At 36.6% G+C, this 16,479-nt stretch overlaps 1 protein-coding gene across 11 annotated transcripts; it reads left to right on the plus strand.

The window, feature by feature from the left end:
• Nucleotides 1-647: 647 nt before the first annotated feature.
• On the plus strand, nt 648-14,094 carry LOC104613506 (ubiquitin C-terminal hydrolase 15-like). Of its 11 annotated transcripts, XM_088900872.1 has the most exons (17): nt 713-785; nt 1,662-1,705; nt 1,894-1,997; nt 2,337-2,475; nt 2,607-2,960; nt 5,241-5,700; nt 5,797-6,253; nt 6,350-6,507; nt 6,598-6,686; nt 7,182-7,267; nt 7,384-7,546; nt 7,744-7,867; nt 7,996-8,153; nt 8,271-8,355; nt 8,957-9,169; nt 13,189-13,250; nt 13,330-14,094. In XM_088900872.1, the coding sequence occupies exons 5-17, from the start codon at nt 2,674-2,676 to the stop codon at nt 14,027-14,029; spliced, it is 3,042 nt and encodes a 1,013-aa protein (XP_088756998.1). In that variant the 5' UTR covers nt 713-785; nt 1,662-1,705; nt 1,894-1,997; nt 2,337-2,475; nt 2,607-2,673; the 3' UTR covers nt 14,030-14,094. The 11 variants fall into 11 exon arrangements, with proteins under 11 accessions (XP_010279647.1, XP_088757000.1, XP_088757001.1 ...); XM_010281348.3 differs by lacking the exon at nt 1,662-1,705 and having other exon boundaries at nt 654-785; XM_010281345.3 differs by lacking the exons at nt 1,662-1,705; nt 1,894-1,997 and having other exon boundaries at nt 648-785.
• The last annotated feature ends 2,385 nt before the right edge of the window (nt 14,095-16,479 follow it).

Below are 16,479 nucleotides of genomic sequence, written 5' to 3' on the forward strand. Positions count from 1 at the left end.
AAGAAAAGCTAGGGTTTCTAAATAAGATTTCAACTTGTTAAAAGATGAGTCAATGGTAAAGGTACAACTCTTCTTTCGCTCTCATGGGGTGCAAGTGCATCTCTCACCACACATCAAAAAATTTCGTGGGACCACCTAATAAACCGACAGATGGACTAGTTGTACTTAACTGGAAGAATATTCCAGATTTGTGGCATGTGATGCACTAATATTTTATTTTGTAAAAAAAAAAAAAAACTGCTGAAGGCCTGAACTGAAGCGACTGTTTGAATGGTCTGAGTAACTCTGATTTTAGACGCCCGAGTTGCCCTTGAAAAAGATAAAACACGAGAAAAGGCCAAAATCAACCTGAACATCATGGCCATTCAATATTACATTATTTGTACGGTGAAGAATCAATTGAGGGAATGTTTTACGAGAAATGCCTACTGATTAGATGGTAGCAATCATGGCGATGGCTTGATCCTAGCCGTTAAAAACAATAAGCAAGAATTTTTCCATTGATATCTAGGTTTTACATTTGATCACACGGTTCTGATATTTTAATCTGTATTCGTTTTGGTTAATTTGCCACGTGTACGGTAGTGATGCTTGATTTCTTCAAGCTTCGATGTGAAGAAAGCACTGTATATAGTCTGTTTAAGTGGGTTGAGGAGAGTTTAGGAGGGACCGAAGAAGAGAATGCAGCAGAGTGAGAGAGGCCTTTAAGCATTTTGAGGAATCAGAGAATCTGTGGGGAGAAGCTGAAGTTTCGGGCTTTTTGTAGATTTCTCCTTTTGCCTAAGGTAAGAATGAAGAACAGTTAAAACCTTATTGTGTCTCATCGATTTATTTATTTGTTTTTTCTCTAAATCTCACACTGAAAAATTGCTGGATTTCATCTTGGTATTGTCTGTACAACTGAAATCTGTGAAAAGATGAAGCTTGCGAATGTGGGGTTTCTGCAAAAAATTGATCTTGTTTTCATCATTCTCTTGTTTTTTAGGTTGGGTCCTCTAGAAATCTATCAACATTCTCTAGTTTTCATCATTCTCTTGTTTCTGAATCCTTTTGAATCATATTCTCTGACAATGCTTGATGTAGTGCTTGCCTTGTTGAAAGCTTTGGATTTTTTCTCTACGAAATGTCCATACGGGAGACCTTCTAGCTTCTAAGATGGGTCTCTCTTGGAATCTCATGTTGAGAGATGCTGTGCTTTAAAATCTTACTATCGGTGTGAGTGATGGGTTTCGCTTCTACTTGCTTGAAATGTTGGTGATATCTCGAGATTGTTAATGCAGAAGCTTTTTTATGTGGGAAAAAAACACATTTCTTAAATATGGGTTCCCCTCATTCAGTATTTTACTGCTCTTACCATCAAGGTGTTGAGTATGCTGCAACAGTCTTTACTTTTTTTTTTTTTTACATTATATTATTTTAAATTCTTCTTCATGGTTTTGTTATTTCAAATAAACAAAAGGAGATCGATTTTCTTCTTTCTTTTGGTCACTTTGACTGCCTTCTTATTTCCCTAAACATATGTAGGTTGATTTGGGGAAGTAGCTAAAGTCATTTGAGGTGGGTTTGTGTTGATATTTCATTTTTCTGCTTGTCTGGGGAAGTAGCTAAAGTCACTTGAGGTGGGTTTGTGTTGAGATTTCATTTTTTCTGCCTGTCTGCAGTCAAACATGCAGGCCTTTCAACGACTGTCATTGAGTCACTGAATGTAAGTCTGGAATGTGTGGCGCTCTTTCATGCTTGTTTTGTTTCATTTTTTATTGTAGATGTTCCAAAGAAGAGGGAAGACATATGACCCATCAAAAAGAAAAAAATTCATATACATATGAGGGCTATTACCAAGCATATGAGCTTTCCGCTCTTCTCATTATTTTCTTTCTTTTTGGTTATATACAGGAGTGGGATTCTAGCATCTTTGTTGCATTTTCTTCATTTGTACGAATGATATTATCTCTCTCTTAGTCTCTCTAGCTCATTGCTACCGAGTTTGTTGGGTTAAGGTAATTTTGACAGTTTTCCTATCGTGCAGATTCTACTGTTTATGCATTTTATAATGATCTCTGCCTACTTTTCCCTAAGACAGACTGAAATGCAACTTTCAGTGATTCTTCCTTTATTGATGGTTTTGAGTTAATAGCTACAAATATATGGTATTATATATATGTATATATATTTGTGTTCTTCATTTTTTTGATTTTATTTCCTTCTCATGGTTTCCTTTATATTGATTGGAGGAAAAGAGAAGAAGGAAGGAAGAAAAAGGGATGGATCTAAAAGTTGTTCTCTTCCCCATATCATTTCTCATATTGTTGATTCCTGATGAAGATGGCTTCTTTTAGGTCGCAGTTTCACTACAAGCATAAGGCACCGGCCGTTCTGGATATTTCTCTTTTACGTATTTGTTTTGTTCAACTTATAGCATGAAGGAAAAGAGTGTTAGAGGATCCTGGTTCTTACCACTATAAATGATTGTTTGAGGTCAACAACTCCTAAATTTTATACTTCCCTAAATTTTTATTGGAGTTGACTAAAAGATATATGCTTATGCTTTTATCTATATCTATCTTATTGTGTTAGAAAAATTGAAGGAGAACCCTCAATTTGTGCAGCTTATTGAGACTTTCTTGTAAGAAGCTGCTTTGAGAGGAAGCTGGACATGAGTATGTTGGAGGGGACATGCTTGAGCCAAGGGAAGCTGATATACCTGCCTTGTTTTTGGTATTGGTTGTGCTTCCTTTGGTTACTTATATCTTACTTGGAAAGTGGAATGAGTCTGCAAAGAAGAAGGAGAGGATAAGCGTGCTAGCTCAGTTGGCAGCTGAAGAGGCCTTCCGTGCAGAGGCAATGGCTGCTGCCAGTGTTATTCCTGTTGTTCCATCTTTAAAGGTTGGGTTTCATGAATGTGCAAGATGCTTTGGTCCAGCTACAACCCGTTGCTCCAGATGCAAATCTGTTAGATACTGGTAAGCCTAAGTTCTTGATCTTGAGCTACAGGTTCAAAACTCTTGGTATATGCAGTATAGAATCTATAGATATATAGATGGTCACATGCTTTGATAAGTTCTGCTCCCATTTTAGGGCTACTAACCATACAGAATTGTATACTTGAATCTTGATTAGTTGTACAAAACATCAGTTTAAGTAAAAAAATCATATGTTCTCTCAAAAAATTAAAAATATGTACTCAAAAAAAGTATGTTTTAGGGATAAAGAATTGCTTGGATATGGATGTACATTACTTTCCAGGAAATCTTTAATTCCATCTACATCTGTTAGTGTATGAGGGAACTTAATTTTCCATACTTCAACCAACTCCCTTGTAAGGCCTATCTAATTATTAGTAACAGTTGACACACCAATTATTCATTCTCCAACTTTATGTCAACTGAATGTGATGAATCCCTTTAAGCACTAGTTCCTTCTCAAAGTCATCCTTAAGTTTGGAGTTGTAAAGGACTTCAATTTAGTGTCATGTTCTTCATTTGAGTCTATGGCATTTAGTGGTAGTTCTGCAATAATTTGTAGACATTACTTTGTAGTTGGAAGGTGACATTTTCCATTAAATTCTTTATGTAACTTTGCTACTTAGTTTTTTTAAGTATTGGCATGTATAGGTCCTTTGTTGTTAGGGGTGTGTTCTTTTTACTTGTAATTCCAACTTGCCAGCCCCATCAGAATGCAGGCTGAATGAGTTCCATTTATGTTCTATCTTATTTGAAATTTTGAACTACTCGTCTCTATTTTTTTGATCAGCAACACAGAAAAGGTTTCGTTAATTATGAGAGAAACATGATCACAACAAGAAGTTGTGAAAAGAACCAGCTATAGAAGCTGCCCCAAATCAGTACTACATTTGAGCCCAAAACATATGTGTTCTATGTACCCCTTGCTTGGCTAAGCTATCTGCCAAGCCATTAGCAGTCCTCCTCACCCATTTTACTTGGATTAACATGTCCTGTCACAGCCATTTGAATTTTCTGAATTCATTCCTCAAATGCCATGCCAACCCCTCCCCTTTTACCAGCCACTTAAGCACAGTTTTCGAATCTCCCTCAATAATCAGCCTACTAATACCCGGTTCTTTTGCCTTCTCAACCCCAAAAACTGCAGCCAAAAACTCTGATCTTGCCACATCACCCTGCTCCAAAGGGCCAGAGTATAAAGCAATTATGTTCCCCTCTTCATCCCTAATGACTCCCCCAATACCTGAGGGGCCTGGGTTACCCAAACAGCTCCCATCAAAATTCAGTTTTCTTCCAACCATTTATTGGGGGAGACCAAACCTCAACAGATCTTTGTCTTGTAGTTGAGGATGCAACCGTGATACCCCAAGCTCTGAAGAAATCTTCAATCTTGAAATCCGAAAACAGCTTCGAACTTTTTGCCCAATGTGCTACATTCAATGTTATAGTTTTGTTTGATGGATAATCTCAATGTTATAGTTTCAACCAAGGCTTCCTTGCTTCATTCCTTCTCTTCAAATATTATTGTATTTCTTTCCTCCCACACTACTCTCACTACTCGTCTCTATTTCTCATCTCTCTTATTCATCTCATCACCTCTTGATGTACTACTTCCTTTTATTAATAAAGTTTTCTTTTTTTTTTTCCGATTTCTTTTGAAGGCGCTACACAACGAGTTCTAATCCTAACTGAACTCGTCATCTCTATTTCTCATCTCGTATTCTTATTTTTCTTTCATCATTTCTTCTCATTGTTTGCTTAATTATAAGATGCTATTAGTTTCTTCCACTGATATTTAGCCGAAAGGACAGTGAAAGCTTATAACTATCTCTCTAGGACTGTTTCATTTGTTAAGGGAACTCTTGTGTTTTAGGATCCCCCTCTCTACTGAAGAAGAGTTTTAAAAATTTCTAGACCTTATTTCATAGTTAATGCAACATGACTCCCATAGTTGGAATAAGGATTGCTGACTAGAGTATCCTTTAGCTTATGATATCTATTGGGACTTTGGAAGTGTCATATAGATGGATCCCACGTTCAACAGCATGGCTGATTCACTAGCAGGACCAGGTGTAGCAAGGAATCAATTGTATGAGGAGTGACTTCCCAAGGGGGTGGATTGTAAGAACAGTCATACCGTCCTCATTGATTATACACTTATAACTTGATGTTGTCCTCGTATATTATTCACTTATAGCTTACTTTTAAGCTGGTCCTACTGCATATTCATTTTTTTCTCAATTTACTTTTATTATTATTAAACTGATCATCTATCTGCAGTTCTGGGAAGTGTCAGATAATTCACTGGAGGCAAGGCCACAGACAAGAATGCCAGCAATTGGAGATCCTGAGCTCAAATTCATCCCCTAAGCCTGTTGCAGTTGAAGATTCTGTTGATGAGAGAATTTTACTAAATGAAAACCTCAACAAACTATTCTATGGGTATGAAACTAAGCAGCCTATGCCAGAAAATGTTTCTTCAGGCAGACCAAATCATGCTCCAACTACCACAGCTATTGCTTCTACCACCACCACCACCACTACAGTTGATACATCTGAGGTTTCAACGTTGGAGCGAAAGGTTCCAGACAAGCGGTCCTGTAGTAGATCCCAAAGAGAACTCTTGAGAAGAGAGGACACAGCAGTATTTGGATCATCCCTAGAAGCATACAGCAGTAAGGTCATTGATCCAACATTGTCTAATGCTATTCCATTGAAGGATGCTTCTTTAAAGCTTAAGGTACTAGCAATTTGAGTTGAGGTTCCTATAAGGCTGCACTTCTTTTTCTGTGGTTCTGATGCATCTGTTTACTTTCGACTCCTTTGGTGGTTTCAGTCAGGAAATGATGGCCTAGTTGCATCTTCAGAAGAAACTTCAAGAAAGCATCTTGTCAACAATCCTGTGCTTGTCCATGGAAGGAGTGTTCCAAGAAACAATTTGCATGAAAATCACAAGTTAAGAGGAGATACTGGATGTTCATTTCAAACAAGCACTGACTCCCCTATTTCAAGCTCCTTAGAGAACAATGGGGCTAGTACAGGTGAAGCCGAGATAGGCTTCACTTCAGACAGAGGCAATATCCTTAGGGAGGGATTGGCTTGTAATGACGAAACAGCATACTTTAACTCTTCTCCTGAAATGATCTTAGGTAAGACAAGCAGAAAATCAAAGGGAAAGTCAAATTCTTTAGAACCCAAATGTTCAGGCTCACCAAGATCAGCAATGAAAGCAGCATCAAGAGAAAATGTAAATTCAGGGACAGACAGGAAGGGGAGCATGGCAAATGAATCAAGTGGGTTGTGTTGGTTCTGTTCAGATATATATCAATTCATTATTTTCTACTATCCCACAGGACTTTTTCACCACCAATTCTCTATTATGTGTGCAGAAATCCATCAAGTAAATCCTTCCATGAATGCCCATGCACAAAACTGCAATGGTGTCTCAGAGATTGGAATTATGAAAATGATGGGCCTAAAGAAGTCACCTAAAGTTCCTAGGCAGAGTGTCACTGGGGCTATTAGTGATACACATAAGAGAAATAAGGTCTAATACTTGATATGTGAATTGCCTATTTAGCTATTCTCTATTTCTGAATATTGAACTCATTTGTGCTCCACTATTCTAATGGATCAGGTTCTTTTCCCCTATGAAGAATTTGTAAAGTTCTTTCAATATGAAGTCTGGGACTTGTCTCCTAGAGGTCTTTTAAATTGTGGGAACAGGTAATATTGTATTCAATTTCCCTCTACTTGAAGTCTTGACTATGAAGTTAGAATGCAGAATCCAATAATTAGAGCAATCTATCTTTAAAATTTTGCAAGTAACCGAAGATAACCCTTATTGAGAACAAAGATCGAGATGGAAATGATTCTCCATACTCAGACAAGAGAATAACTGAAGAGAGATCTTATCTATTAAAAAGAAAATAAGGAAAAAAGAGAATAACTGAAGAGAGGTCTTATCTATTAAAAAGAAAATAAGGAAAAAAGAGAATAACTGAAGAGAGATCTTAACTATTGCTACTTGGTATCGGTGCAAAAAGATTAAATTCATCCATGTAGTCCATTGAGTATATTTTCTGTTGGATCTGAATTCTGAACCATAACTACCTACAGCTAAGCATAAGATGCAACTTCTTTGTTCTTTTGTGATTTCTTATCATCCTCTATTCTTCTGTTGTTGACTTTGTTGCCCATTTTTTGATTTTGATCTTGCAGTTGCTATGCTAATGCCGTATTGCAATGTTTGACCTGCACAAAGCCCCTCATTGTGTACTTGCTTCGGAAATCACATTCAAGAACCTGTATGTGCTTGTTTTGCATATCTTATATCAATGTCCCTAAGCTGTAAATAACCAGATCTGATGCATTGTATTGTTATATGATATACATGTCTTCTTATCTCTCCTGTATATGGTAGGCTGTGTGAAAGATTGGTGCCTCATGTGTGAACTTGAGCATCATGTCATGATGTTAACAGAAGGTGGAGGTCCTTTGTCTCCCAACCGAATCCTTTTGCATATGAGAAACATTGCTTCTCGTATGGGTGGTGGAAGTCAGGAAGATGCTCATGAATTTCTAAGGTTTGTGAACATGTACCTGTCAATTTTATTTGGGTATATGATCTTCTTATACTGTCTTTGAAGTCTGAATACCTCCATATAAGCTTAGTGATCTAAATTCAATTTTAGATTCACAGATCAATAGTTGGTATTTTTCTTTGTTCATTTTGGTCGTTTCATGTGAGCTTTCTTTTTCTAAAGTGGCTATCTATATTCAGGCTTCTAGTCGCTTCTATGCAATCTATATGCCTTGAGGTAGTGGGTGGTGAGAAGCATGTTGATTCAAGGTTGCAAGAAACGACATTCATACAACATACATTTGGCGGTCGCCTTCGATCAAAGGTGATTATTGCAATATTACCTCTCTTCAACCTCTTTCAAGTACCCACTTCACAAAATCTGTCTGTTGTGTTAATTTTATTCTTCTCATATATAGATTTTCAATGATAAGTTCATACGACCATATCCAGGTTAAGTGCCTGAAATGTCATCATGAATCTGAACGATATGAGAACATTATGGATCTTACATTGGAGATACTTGGTTGGGTGGAGTCACTGGAGGATGCACTTACTCAATTCACTGCAGCTGAGGATTTGGATGGAGAAAACATGTACAGATGTGGAAGGTTGGATGGCATTATTTGTGTTTTAGAAACTCATTCCATGCCTTGCAGATTAGGTCCTTTCCTGATGATCATCTAAAATTTGAATCACTGACAATCTTTTGCATGTTTTCAATAAAGGTGCGCGACATATGTAAAAGCCCGAAAGCAATTGAGCATACATGAGGCACCCAACATATTGACAATAGTTTTGAAGAGATTTCAGGTATTTTGGAAATAGTATTGCTTAGTGGGTTCATTATTCTTTTCTGTAGCATTTTTTTTTTCCGGTTTGAGTCTTTATGTTCTCAAAACATCGGCTTCTTAGGGTTTGATGTTCTCCTTGAGTTGTTGTAATTCATCTGATTATTTATGGATCCTGTCTACCAGGGTGGGCATGGCTGGTTCTTTTTATATTCTTCTCCTTGCTTGTTTTCACTTTTTTCCCCTTTCAGCCATATATTCATTCTATACACTTTTTCGTTAATATTTTTTTTTGATTACTACAAGAAAAGATCCTGGGTACCAGCATGACTTGGGTGGCTCAGTTTAATCACTGCAAACCAAAATATGGCAGGATGTTGGCTAAGTTGTCTGGGTTATACAATGCTGAGTCAGTGGAAAAGCGGCATTGTTTGTGGTGCTGGAAAAGATTTTCTGTAAAACCAAAATTTGATTCCTTATGTTTGTAATTGGAGATATATGTTCCTTGTCTAAAATTATTATTTGTTTTTCAGCCTTTTTTAATAGAAACTTATATTTGGGATGCCACATTTTGTATAATTATTGACTTATTAATTCCTTAACTGTGAATTTTGTTTCATCAGAAGGGGAAATATGGCAAAATAAACAAATGTATTACCTTCCCAGATATGCTGGACATGATCCCATTCATGACTGGAACAGGCGACAGCCCTCCACTTTATATGCTTTATGGTGTTGTTGTGCATTTGGATACATTGAATGCATCATTTTCAGGGCATTATGTGTCCTACGTGAAAGATATGCATGGAACGTGGTTAAGGATAGATGACACAGAGGTAAAAGTTAGCTCTTTGTAAATGTTCCACTGTTCTGGTTTTGAAGGATTTTTCTAAACTATTTTTGATTGGTAAAATGGAAATGCCTACAAGGAATTCATGGAACAACTTTGCATTTGAGATCTTAGAAAGATATGTTAAGTAATTGTTCTAGGGAAAACCCACTATTGCTGAGAGGCCTTCCCCTCAAGGATAACATGATTATGGGATCCTGCTATATTTTCTATACTGTGTTTTTTCTGGTCTCTTATAGAGGTTCATTTGGGCCATGTTTTCCTTGTTTTGGGACTAGCTCATTATACCTTTATTTTTTCTTTGTCTTTTAATTAAGTTCTCTCACTCATTTCTGATAAAATGAAATGCTCAATTTTTTCTTCATGGTACTTGATTGGCTCCTGACTCCTGAGAGATTTAACAGCTGGTTGAATTTTAAATATAATAAAATATTTCAAAAAGTCCGTCAAATAATTTGAACTCCAAAACTTAGTGCATGAGTTCTTTTTTCTCTTCTTTCTTTCTTGCATGATGCTTGATATTCAAATTTGCTATTTGTTGGTGACTTCCTGTGTAATTGTCAGTTGTGGTGCACATTAAAAGAATGCCATTTAGGATCTTGGTTGGTTGTTTCCTACTTTGCCTAATAACTACAACCCAAATATCATGATTGAGGGCATTTTTCTATCAGTAACAGTGCTTCAAATTTTTAAATGATCAAGGGCATTTTTCTATCAGTAACAGTGCTTCAAATTTTTAAATGATTGAGGGCATTAATGGGATAAAGTTACAAAACAGTTGCCCTTCTGCTAGTAATCAGTGGACCTGTTCACAGGCTGGGCTTTGCCTCTATATTAACAGAATATATTCAGGTCTGAGCCAGAGCCTGGCCTGGCCATTGGGCCTAGATCTTGAGCCCGAGCCCAGACCTTGTATTAAGTCTGAAGCCCAGGCCCAAGCCCAAAGCTTGACCAAGAAAATTGGGCAAGAAGTTTTTTTTTTTAATTTTTATTTATGACAAAACTAATTTATTTATATTAAATGGCCTCAAAACCGAAAAATACTGAAAGATCTCACTATGGCTTGAGAAAAGAGGAGGAAGAAAGGAAAAATGTATTATACAAAACATTATCATTGGGCTTGGGCTCAGTCTGGGCTTTTTTGAGAAAGCCTGAGCCCGGCCTGAAAAATGCTGGGCCTAGTGTTTTGGGCCTGAGCCCTAGCCTGTGGGCCTAAATTCTTGCCCAAGCTCGACTAAGAATGGGCCAGGCCAGGCTGGCCCATGAACAGGTCTAGTAATCAACAATTCTTTGAGTCTTGTCAGAGTTAGACCTGTCAATGATACCTGAAAATCTGTGGCCAATCCAACACCTGATCCAATTATCTTGGATTCAGATGATGTGTTTGTGTTCGGATTTGGATTTTGCAATCCACATACAATTAATAATCAGATCGGATTCAGATTTGACTCCATCTGACCCGATTAAAATCTGAATCCGATTATATTATAATCTTTTTTGATTTTAATATATAAATTTTATATTTATATTTAAAATTATACAAAATATGTTTTTATACATTATATTATATGTGAATATATATATATTTATATATAATAAATTCAGTATGTTATATTTACATTGATTTATTATATATATATATATAATAAATCAATGTAAATATAACATACCGAATTTATTTTATATATAATTGACAACTAATTTTTCATTTTTTTGTTTTTAGAAAAATTAAAGTGGAGTCGGATTAAATTCGATTCTGAGGTCTTCAAATCCAATCAGATTTGGATGCAAGTTTTCAATATTCGGATTTTGCTGAACCCTATGTGAATTCAATCCGTTTACAGCCTTAGTCAGAGTGTAGTTTTCCCCCCCTTTTTCAATTAGGTTGAGATTTAGAGTTCTTTTTTGATGTTTAATGTAGCTCGAAAGGAGTTTTTTTGGTTTGCTTTTTAGTTGTCTTGGCTTCTCTTTAAATAAATTAAGTATGCCCTCTCTGCATTTGGAGAGTAGTGACATACCGACAATTTGAGCAGTATTTTTTCTAATGTTTGGGTTGGCTGGGCGAGGGCTTATAGCAGTCAAACTGTTGGCCCATCAGCATGCTCAACACCAGGCCCATATAGGTAGCCCAATGATGGCTATAGTTTTCTCAAGTGTAAAGTCTCATTGTTAGCTTAGTGCACCTAGTAGCTTAAGTTTTTCTTGGTTACCTAGTCTATTGAAAAAAAAACTGTGTTGAAGGTTGATCATATGGATATAAGAAACCAGCTATTTTTATAACACTTATCCCTGATTTATCAAAAAAAAAAAACACTTATCCCTGTTAAAAACTTCAAAATACTCTAGTTCATGTTTAGTATTGATTAAATAATGTAATCATACTTCATACCAGAAGGTAACCTACCTTTTACAATGCAAGAGAATTTATTGTTTGGAAAAGCAAATTGTTGTATTGTATTGAACTGAACAATAGGATACACAAGTAAAGAATCTTTGTACACCAAGGACCTGTACAAATCAAGAAAAGAATAACCAATCAACCATTCTTCCTCTCGTGGAACAAGACCTAATGAAACAAAGTATCAATATAAACACCTGTTCTAGGGTATACCTCTGAAGCATAAGGGGCGTTTGAATCTGTTTGCAACCACATCACTAGAATTTTCTCTGCCCTCAAAAGTTCTTTACGTCCTTTTGAACCATATACACTGGAATTACTTTGCCCTTCTCACTAAGTCCAGCCAGCTCTAAGGCCTTGAAAGCTTGCAGGACTGATTCAGGGGAGCAACTTCTCCAGTTAAAAGCACCCCTCATCAGAGACCAGACGATCTCTCTAGTAAAACTGCATTGCATAAAGATATGCTTTCTAGTATTCCACAAAGGACACAATCAATGTTATCACGTACCATCTCTCTCCTTATCAATCTGTCCTTTGTAATTTAATGCTGCAATCCAACACAAAAAAGTTACATTTGATGGAGCATGTCTTTGCCATATTCTAGACTGAGGAAACCCATCAGATGACTGCTTGCACATTCTTAAAGAAGGATTTCACAGAAAAAGAGCCTGATTTCTCCCATGGCCAGATTCTTCTATCCTTCCATTAGTTTACTAAGAGTCTCCATAACACAAATAAACAACCAAGGACAGTGGGTCCCCCTGTCTCAAAACCCTAGAACTGGTGACCTTATGACGTGGTCTTCCATTAATGTTGACTGAAATGGTAGGCATCGAGAAACATACCTTTATTCAACCCTCTCCATTGAAAACTGAAATTCATCGTCTTTAATATGTAGTCCAAGAATTTCCAGTTGGCATGGTCACCAATTGTACAAGATACCAGTCCTCCCACCATCCAGTATTTTTCTCCCTTAAACAAAAAGCCCCTTTCTTCTCTTGGATTTACATATCAAATCTGCACATTCATGACCTGCAAGGAGATCCATTCATAAACTATGTACCCCCAAAGTATCCATTTTGCTGTAGGAGTTGGCTGTGATTTATCTCAGCATTTCTTAGCTGATCCCTTGTGTAAATCTAAAGGCAAACATTTGTGCCATTCCAAAAGCAAGAAATGCCACAAGACTTTTTTGCAAACCTCTGGAGCAAAATCCATGGTTTAAAAAGATGAACAGTTATTTAATTCGTTGAGACCCCCCTCCCCCCCCCCCACCCCCCCCACACACACACGTCTGTGAGTTTGTTGAGGTTTGAAACAGAATCGCATTTTTCTCTTCTTTTGCTTGTATATATTCTGATGGATAGTCAGAAAATTCATTAGAATTTTAAGATACAGTTGGTTGATGCAGCCGAAATAGATTAGCTGTCCACACCAGTGGATCTCTAGATGTGCACACTCAGATTTTATATCCTTGATTCTTGCAAAATGGGTGCAGCTGGTTCCATGGTATTGGTTTCCAGAGATTGTAGTTGGATCTGGCAATTTCTTGTTGTATAGTTGTATAGGTTTTGATTTCTTATCATGTATCATTCTTTTGCTAATAGGTCCAGCCAGTGCCAATTAGTCAGGTGATGTCTGAAGGTGCATACATCCTATTCTATTCAAGGTAATTATGAACCAACTTTTTCTACACAGTATTTTATTTAAATCATTCATCAGCTTTTCAATTGTTAAACCCTGTTCAGGTCTTGCCCACGACCTCCAAGAGCTTGTTCTGGGAAAGCTACCTCACTGCAATCTCCATCTTCTGCAAGGCATTGTACATCCAAAACTCAAAAATCATTAAGACCGGTGGAACCCAATTCCAGCTGCCATTCGTTTGCCTCAGAATTTCCATCAGGTCCCAGACCAGAAATTTGTATGGGTGCTTGCAACAGAAACTCCAACAGCACTCTAAGGAGTACAAACATGAATGTCTTGCCTGTGAGAGAAATCTATGCTGAGTCAACTAGCACAGAATTTTCAGATGCCACATCCAGTGATTGGTCCCATTTTACGAGCTCAGATGAATCATCATTTACTACTGAGAGTACGAGAGATTCATTCAGTACTGTGGACTATGCTGACTTCAATCTTGATTCCATTTCCTCCATATTCAATACCTTTTATCCATCGGATTACTCTTCTCACAACTCTATTTCCTCTAGAAGGTTCTCACATAGTAAGCCGCAGATACAATTCCATTCAGAAGACAAAGGTTTTGTTTTGGACTCGTCCATGTCAACCCATCCCCTTGACAGTGTACAGAATGGAAAGAATCCAAAACAGGTCAGCATTTTTTCGACCGAACCTTTTCCTTCTGTTGGCAACTGCGGTGTATTTGTAAAATATGGGACTAGTCCCAAAGATAGTTTTGCTCAAACATCTGGTCATTGTCAACACTAATTTTTATAATCTTGTAGTTATGGGAATTCCCATCTGATGAAATATATCACTTTTCCAGAGACTAACCATGCCTCACAAGTCTGATTTTATTTATTTGAATTAACCATCCTGTTAATGGGCCAAATGGTATTGTATTTCATTGAGAATGGGGGTCGAAGTCGGTCCCCCTTTTGAAGATTGAGTGTATTGTGTGATGTCATATTCTCTTCACTCCCTACCAAGAGTGATTTTTATGGCATGCATGTATAGAAATCCACTTGCAGAGCCAGAGATGCACTTACCAAAGGTTCAACCTCAGGGCCTGTTGGTTTGTTTCAGATATTTCTTCCATTATCCCTGACCAACTATTCGTTTTTATCATAATTGCTTGTTTTTTCCAGATATTTCTTTCATTGGCCCCGAATAACTATTCCATTTTATCATATTGCTTGATGCATTTATGATTTACTTAATTCTCTTCTTTTTAGTAGAGCATACTAGCCCCTAAGTTGGTTAGCTATTGTAAAACTGCATTTGATACTGTGCATAACTAATCTGAGAAAAGGTATTGCATGAGGTCCAACAGTCAATTACAGCTTAGTTTAAGCACAGTAAATTGAAGATCTAATTTACTCTTAGAAGGATCACCTTAATACATGAATAACAAAAGGCCAGTATACAATGGACCAATGCTGATTCCGGCTATCTGGGTATTGGGAGGGGTGGACTGGATATGGCTTCTGGTATTTCAAGTATGAAGTTCTCTTTTCTCATGCTTGTCGGCTCAAAATTTTACCATTGCACAAAACAATGGAAAAAAGTACTTAGTTTTTAAATACATGAAAGAAACCAGTAAATGGATTTCTCAATGACTTGAAACTCAAATATCCTTTCCCCCCTTGATAGCAGGAAATGCCTGAAATAAGTACAATTCTTTCCATGTAACATGTAGTTGGTTTTCATGGCTTACAGACGTGATGAACAATTAAATAGAGCATTATTGCAGTACTCTAGGACTGGGAATTAATTCATTAATTCCCTTCAGGATACAGAAACTAGGCGTGACCTCCAAATGGTGAAATGGGTAATTTACTAATTTTCCCCTCTAGTTGTGATCCTAGTAGCCCATTAGCCATTTGTTTCAATATTTGATTTTTCTGACAATATTGATGGCCTAAATTCTTCTAGCTTCTGCCTACCTGAAACCTTCAAGGTAAAATCCATTTCTTAGATATGTAAAGGCATTCAATTTATTCATGTAGGGGAGGTAGATACACAGCTAAGCAGGTTGGTTGAATTTTCGGTGTCTCGTTAGGATAGTTGATGCCCTTAACAAGAAAAAAGAGAGAATTCAAACAGGTATACTCATTGATTGGGATCACTTGACTGAATCCTTGTGTGCCAAGGTCTTCAAAGCTCAAGAAAACTCTCAACTGGTAATGGTTTGACGAACTGGGAAATTGACTGAAGGATGAGCAGATCAAGAAAATTTTGATTTGTTCACAAGTTCGGTAAAGATCGAGGAGAAGCTGAGAAGCGATGTCTTGAATCAACTTTTGAAAAAAATAAAAAGCGATCACATCACAGAAGAAAAATATTAGGATTGGAGACGAGTCGAAAAGGCTGTTCTTCTGTTGGTGATCGATACTGGGTCGCTGGGCTTATTCTGCTTCTGCAGAGATAGAGGGATGATGCATCCCTTCCAGACAGTATATCACCATGAGGCTTGGGATAAGTGATGCTCTACGTCTGCGTTGACCATGCGATCAATTCCCTTCACTATATAACAGAGGTTTTCTGATCTCTCTCTCTCTCTCTCTCTCTTTCTCTCTCTCAGATCTAAACTTTTTTGGTATTTTTAGAATTTTTAAATATAACAGTAAGCAAGACATTAGAACTCAATTTGCATTAGTTGAAATGCCTATTGATTCTCTCTTATTTAATTTAGTAGTAATTTAATGATTATTATAAATTTTATTTAATATAAGAAACTAAATACAAATCTTAATATAAGATTAGATGTTTAATATTATTAAAATTAATAAATCAATCAATTTGGTGGGCTCATTTCTAACCGAATAATTCTATATTTTTTATTAGTTTTCTCCAAATCAAAATTTAAATTAATCAAATTCTCCTATGGAAGGATTTGTGGATGTTTATAAAAGCTAAAAGTACTACCTATTGAGGTAGTACATACTTTTCAAATTCTTGGTTGTGTTCATGTGTGTTTAGTTTTCAAAACTGAAGCAAAAAATATGTTCTTAATTCTGGTTTCAAAAACATGTTTTCATCTGATTATTCAACATCATGTTCCATAAATCATTTAATTTTTATACTTTTTTTTTGTATTAAAGAACAAATATTTCGTTGGTTTAAAAAACATGCATTGTTTTTTGAAACAAAACCTACTTGTTTTTTCCTTTGGAAACAAAAACATAGTTCAAGAACATGTTTTTGTTTTTTGCTGA

This window comes from Nelumbo nucifera, chromosome 3, assembly GCF_055504915.1.
Source record: "Nelumbo nucifera cultivar China Antique chromosome 3, China Antique-T2T, whole genome shotgun sequence".
In the NCBI taxonomy this organism is placed as follows: Eukaryota; Viridiplantae; Streptophyta; class Magnoliopsida; order Proteales; family Nelumbonaceae; genus Nelumbo; species Nelumbo nucifera.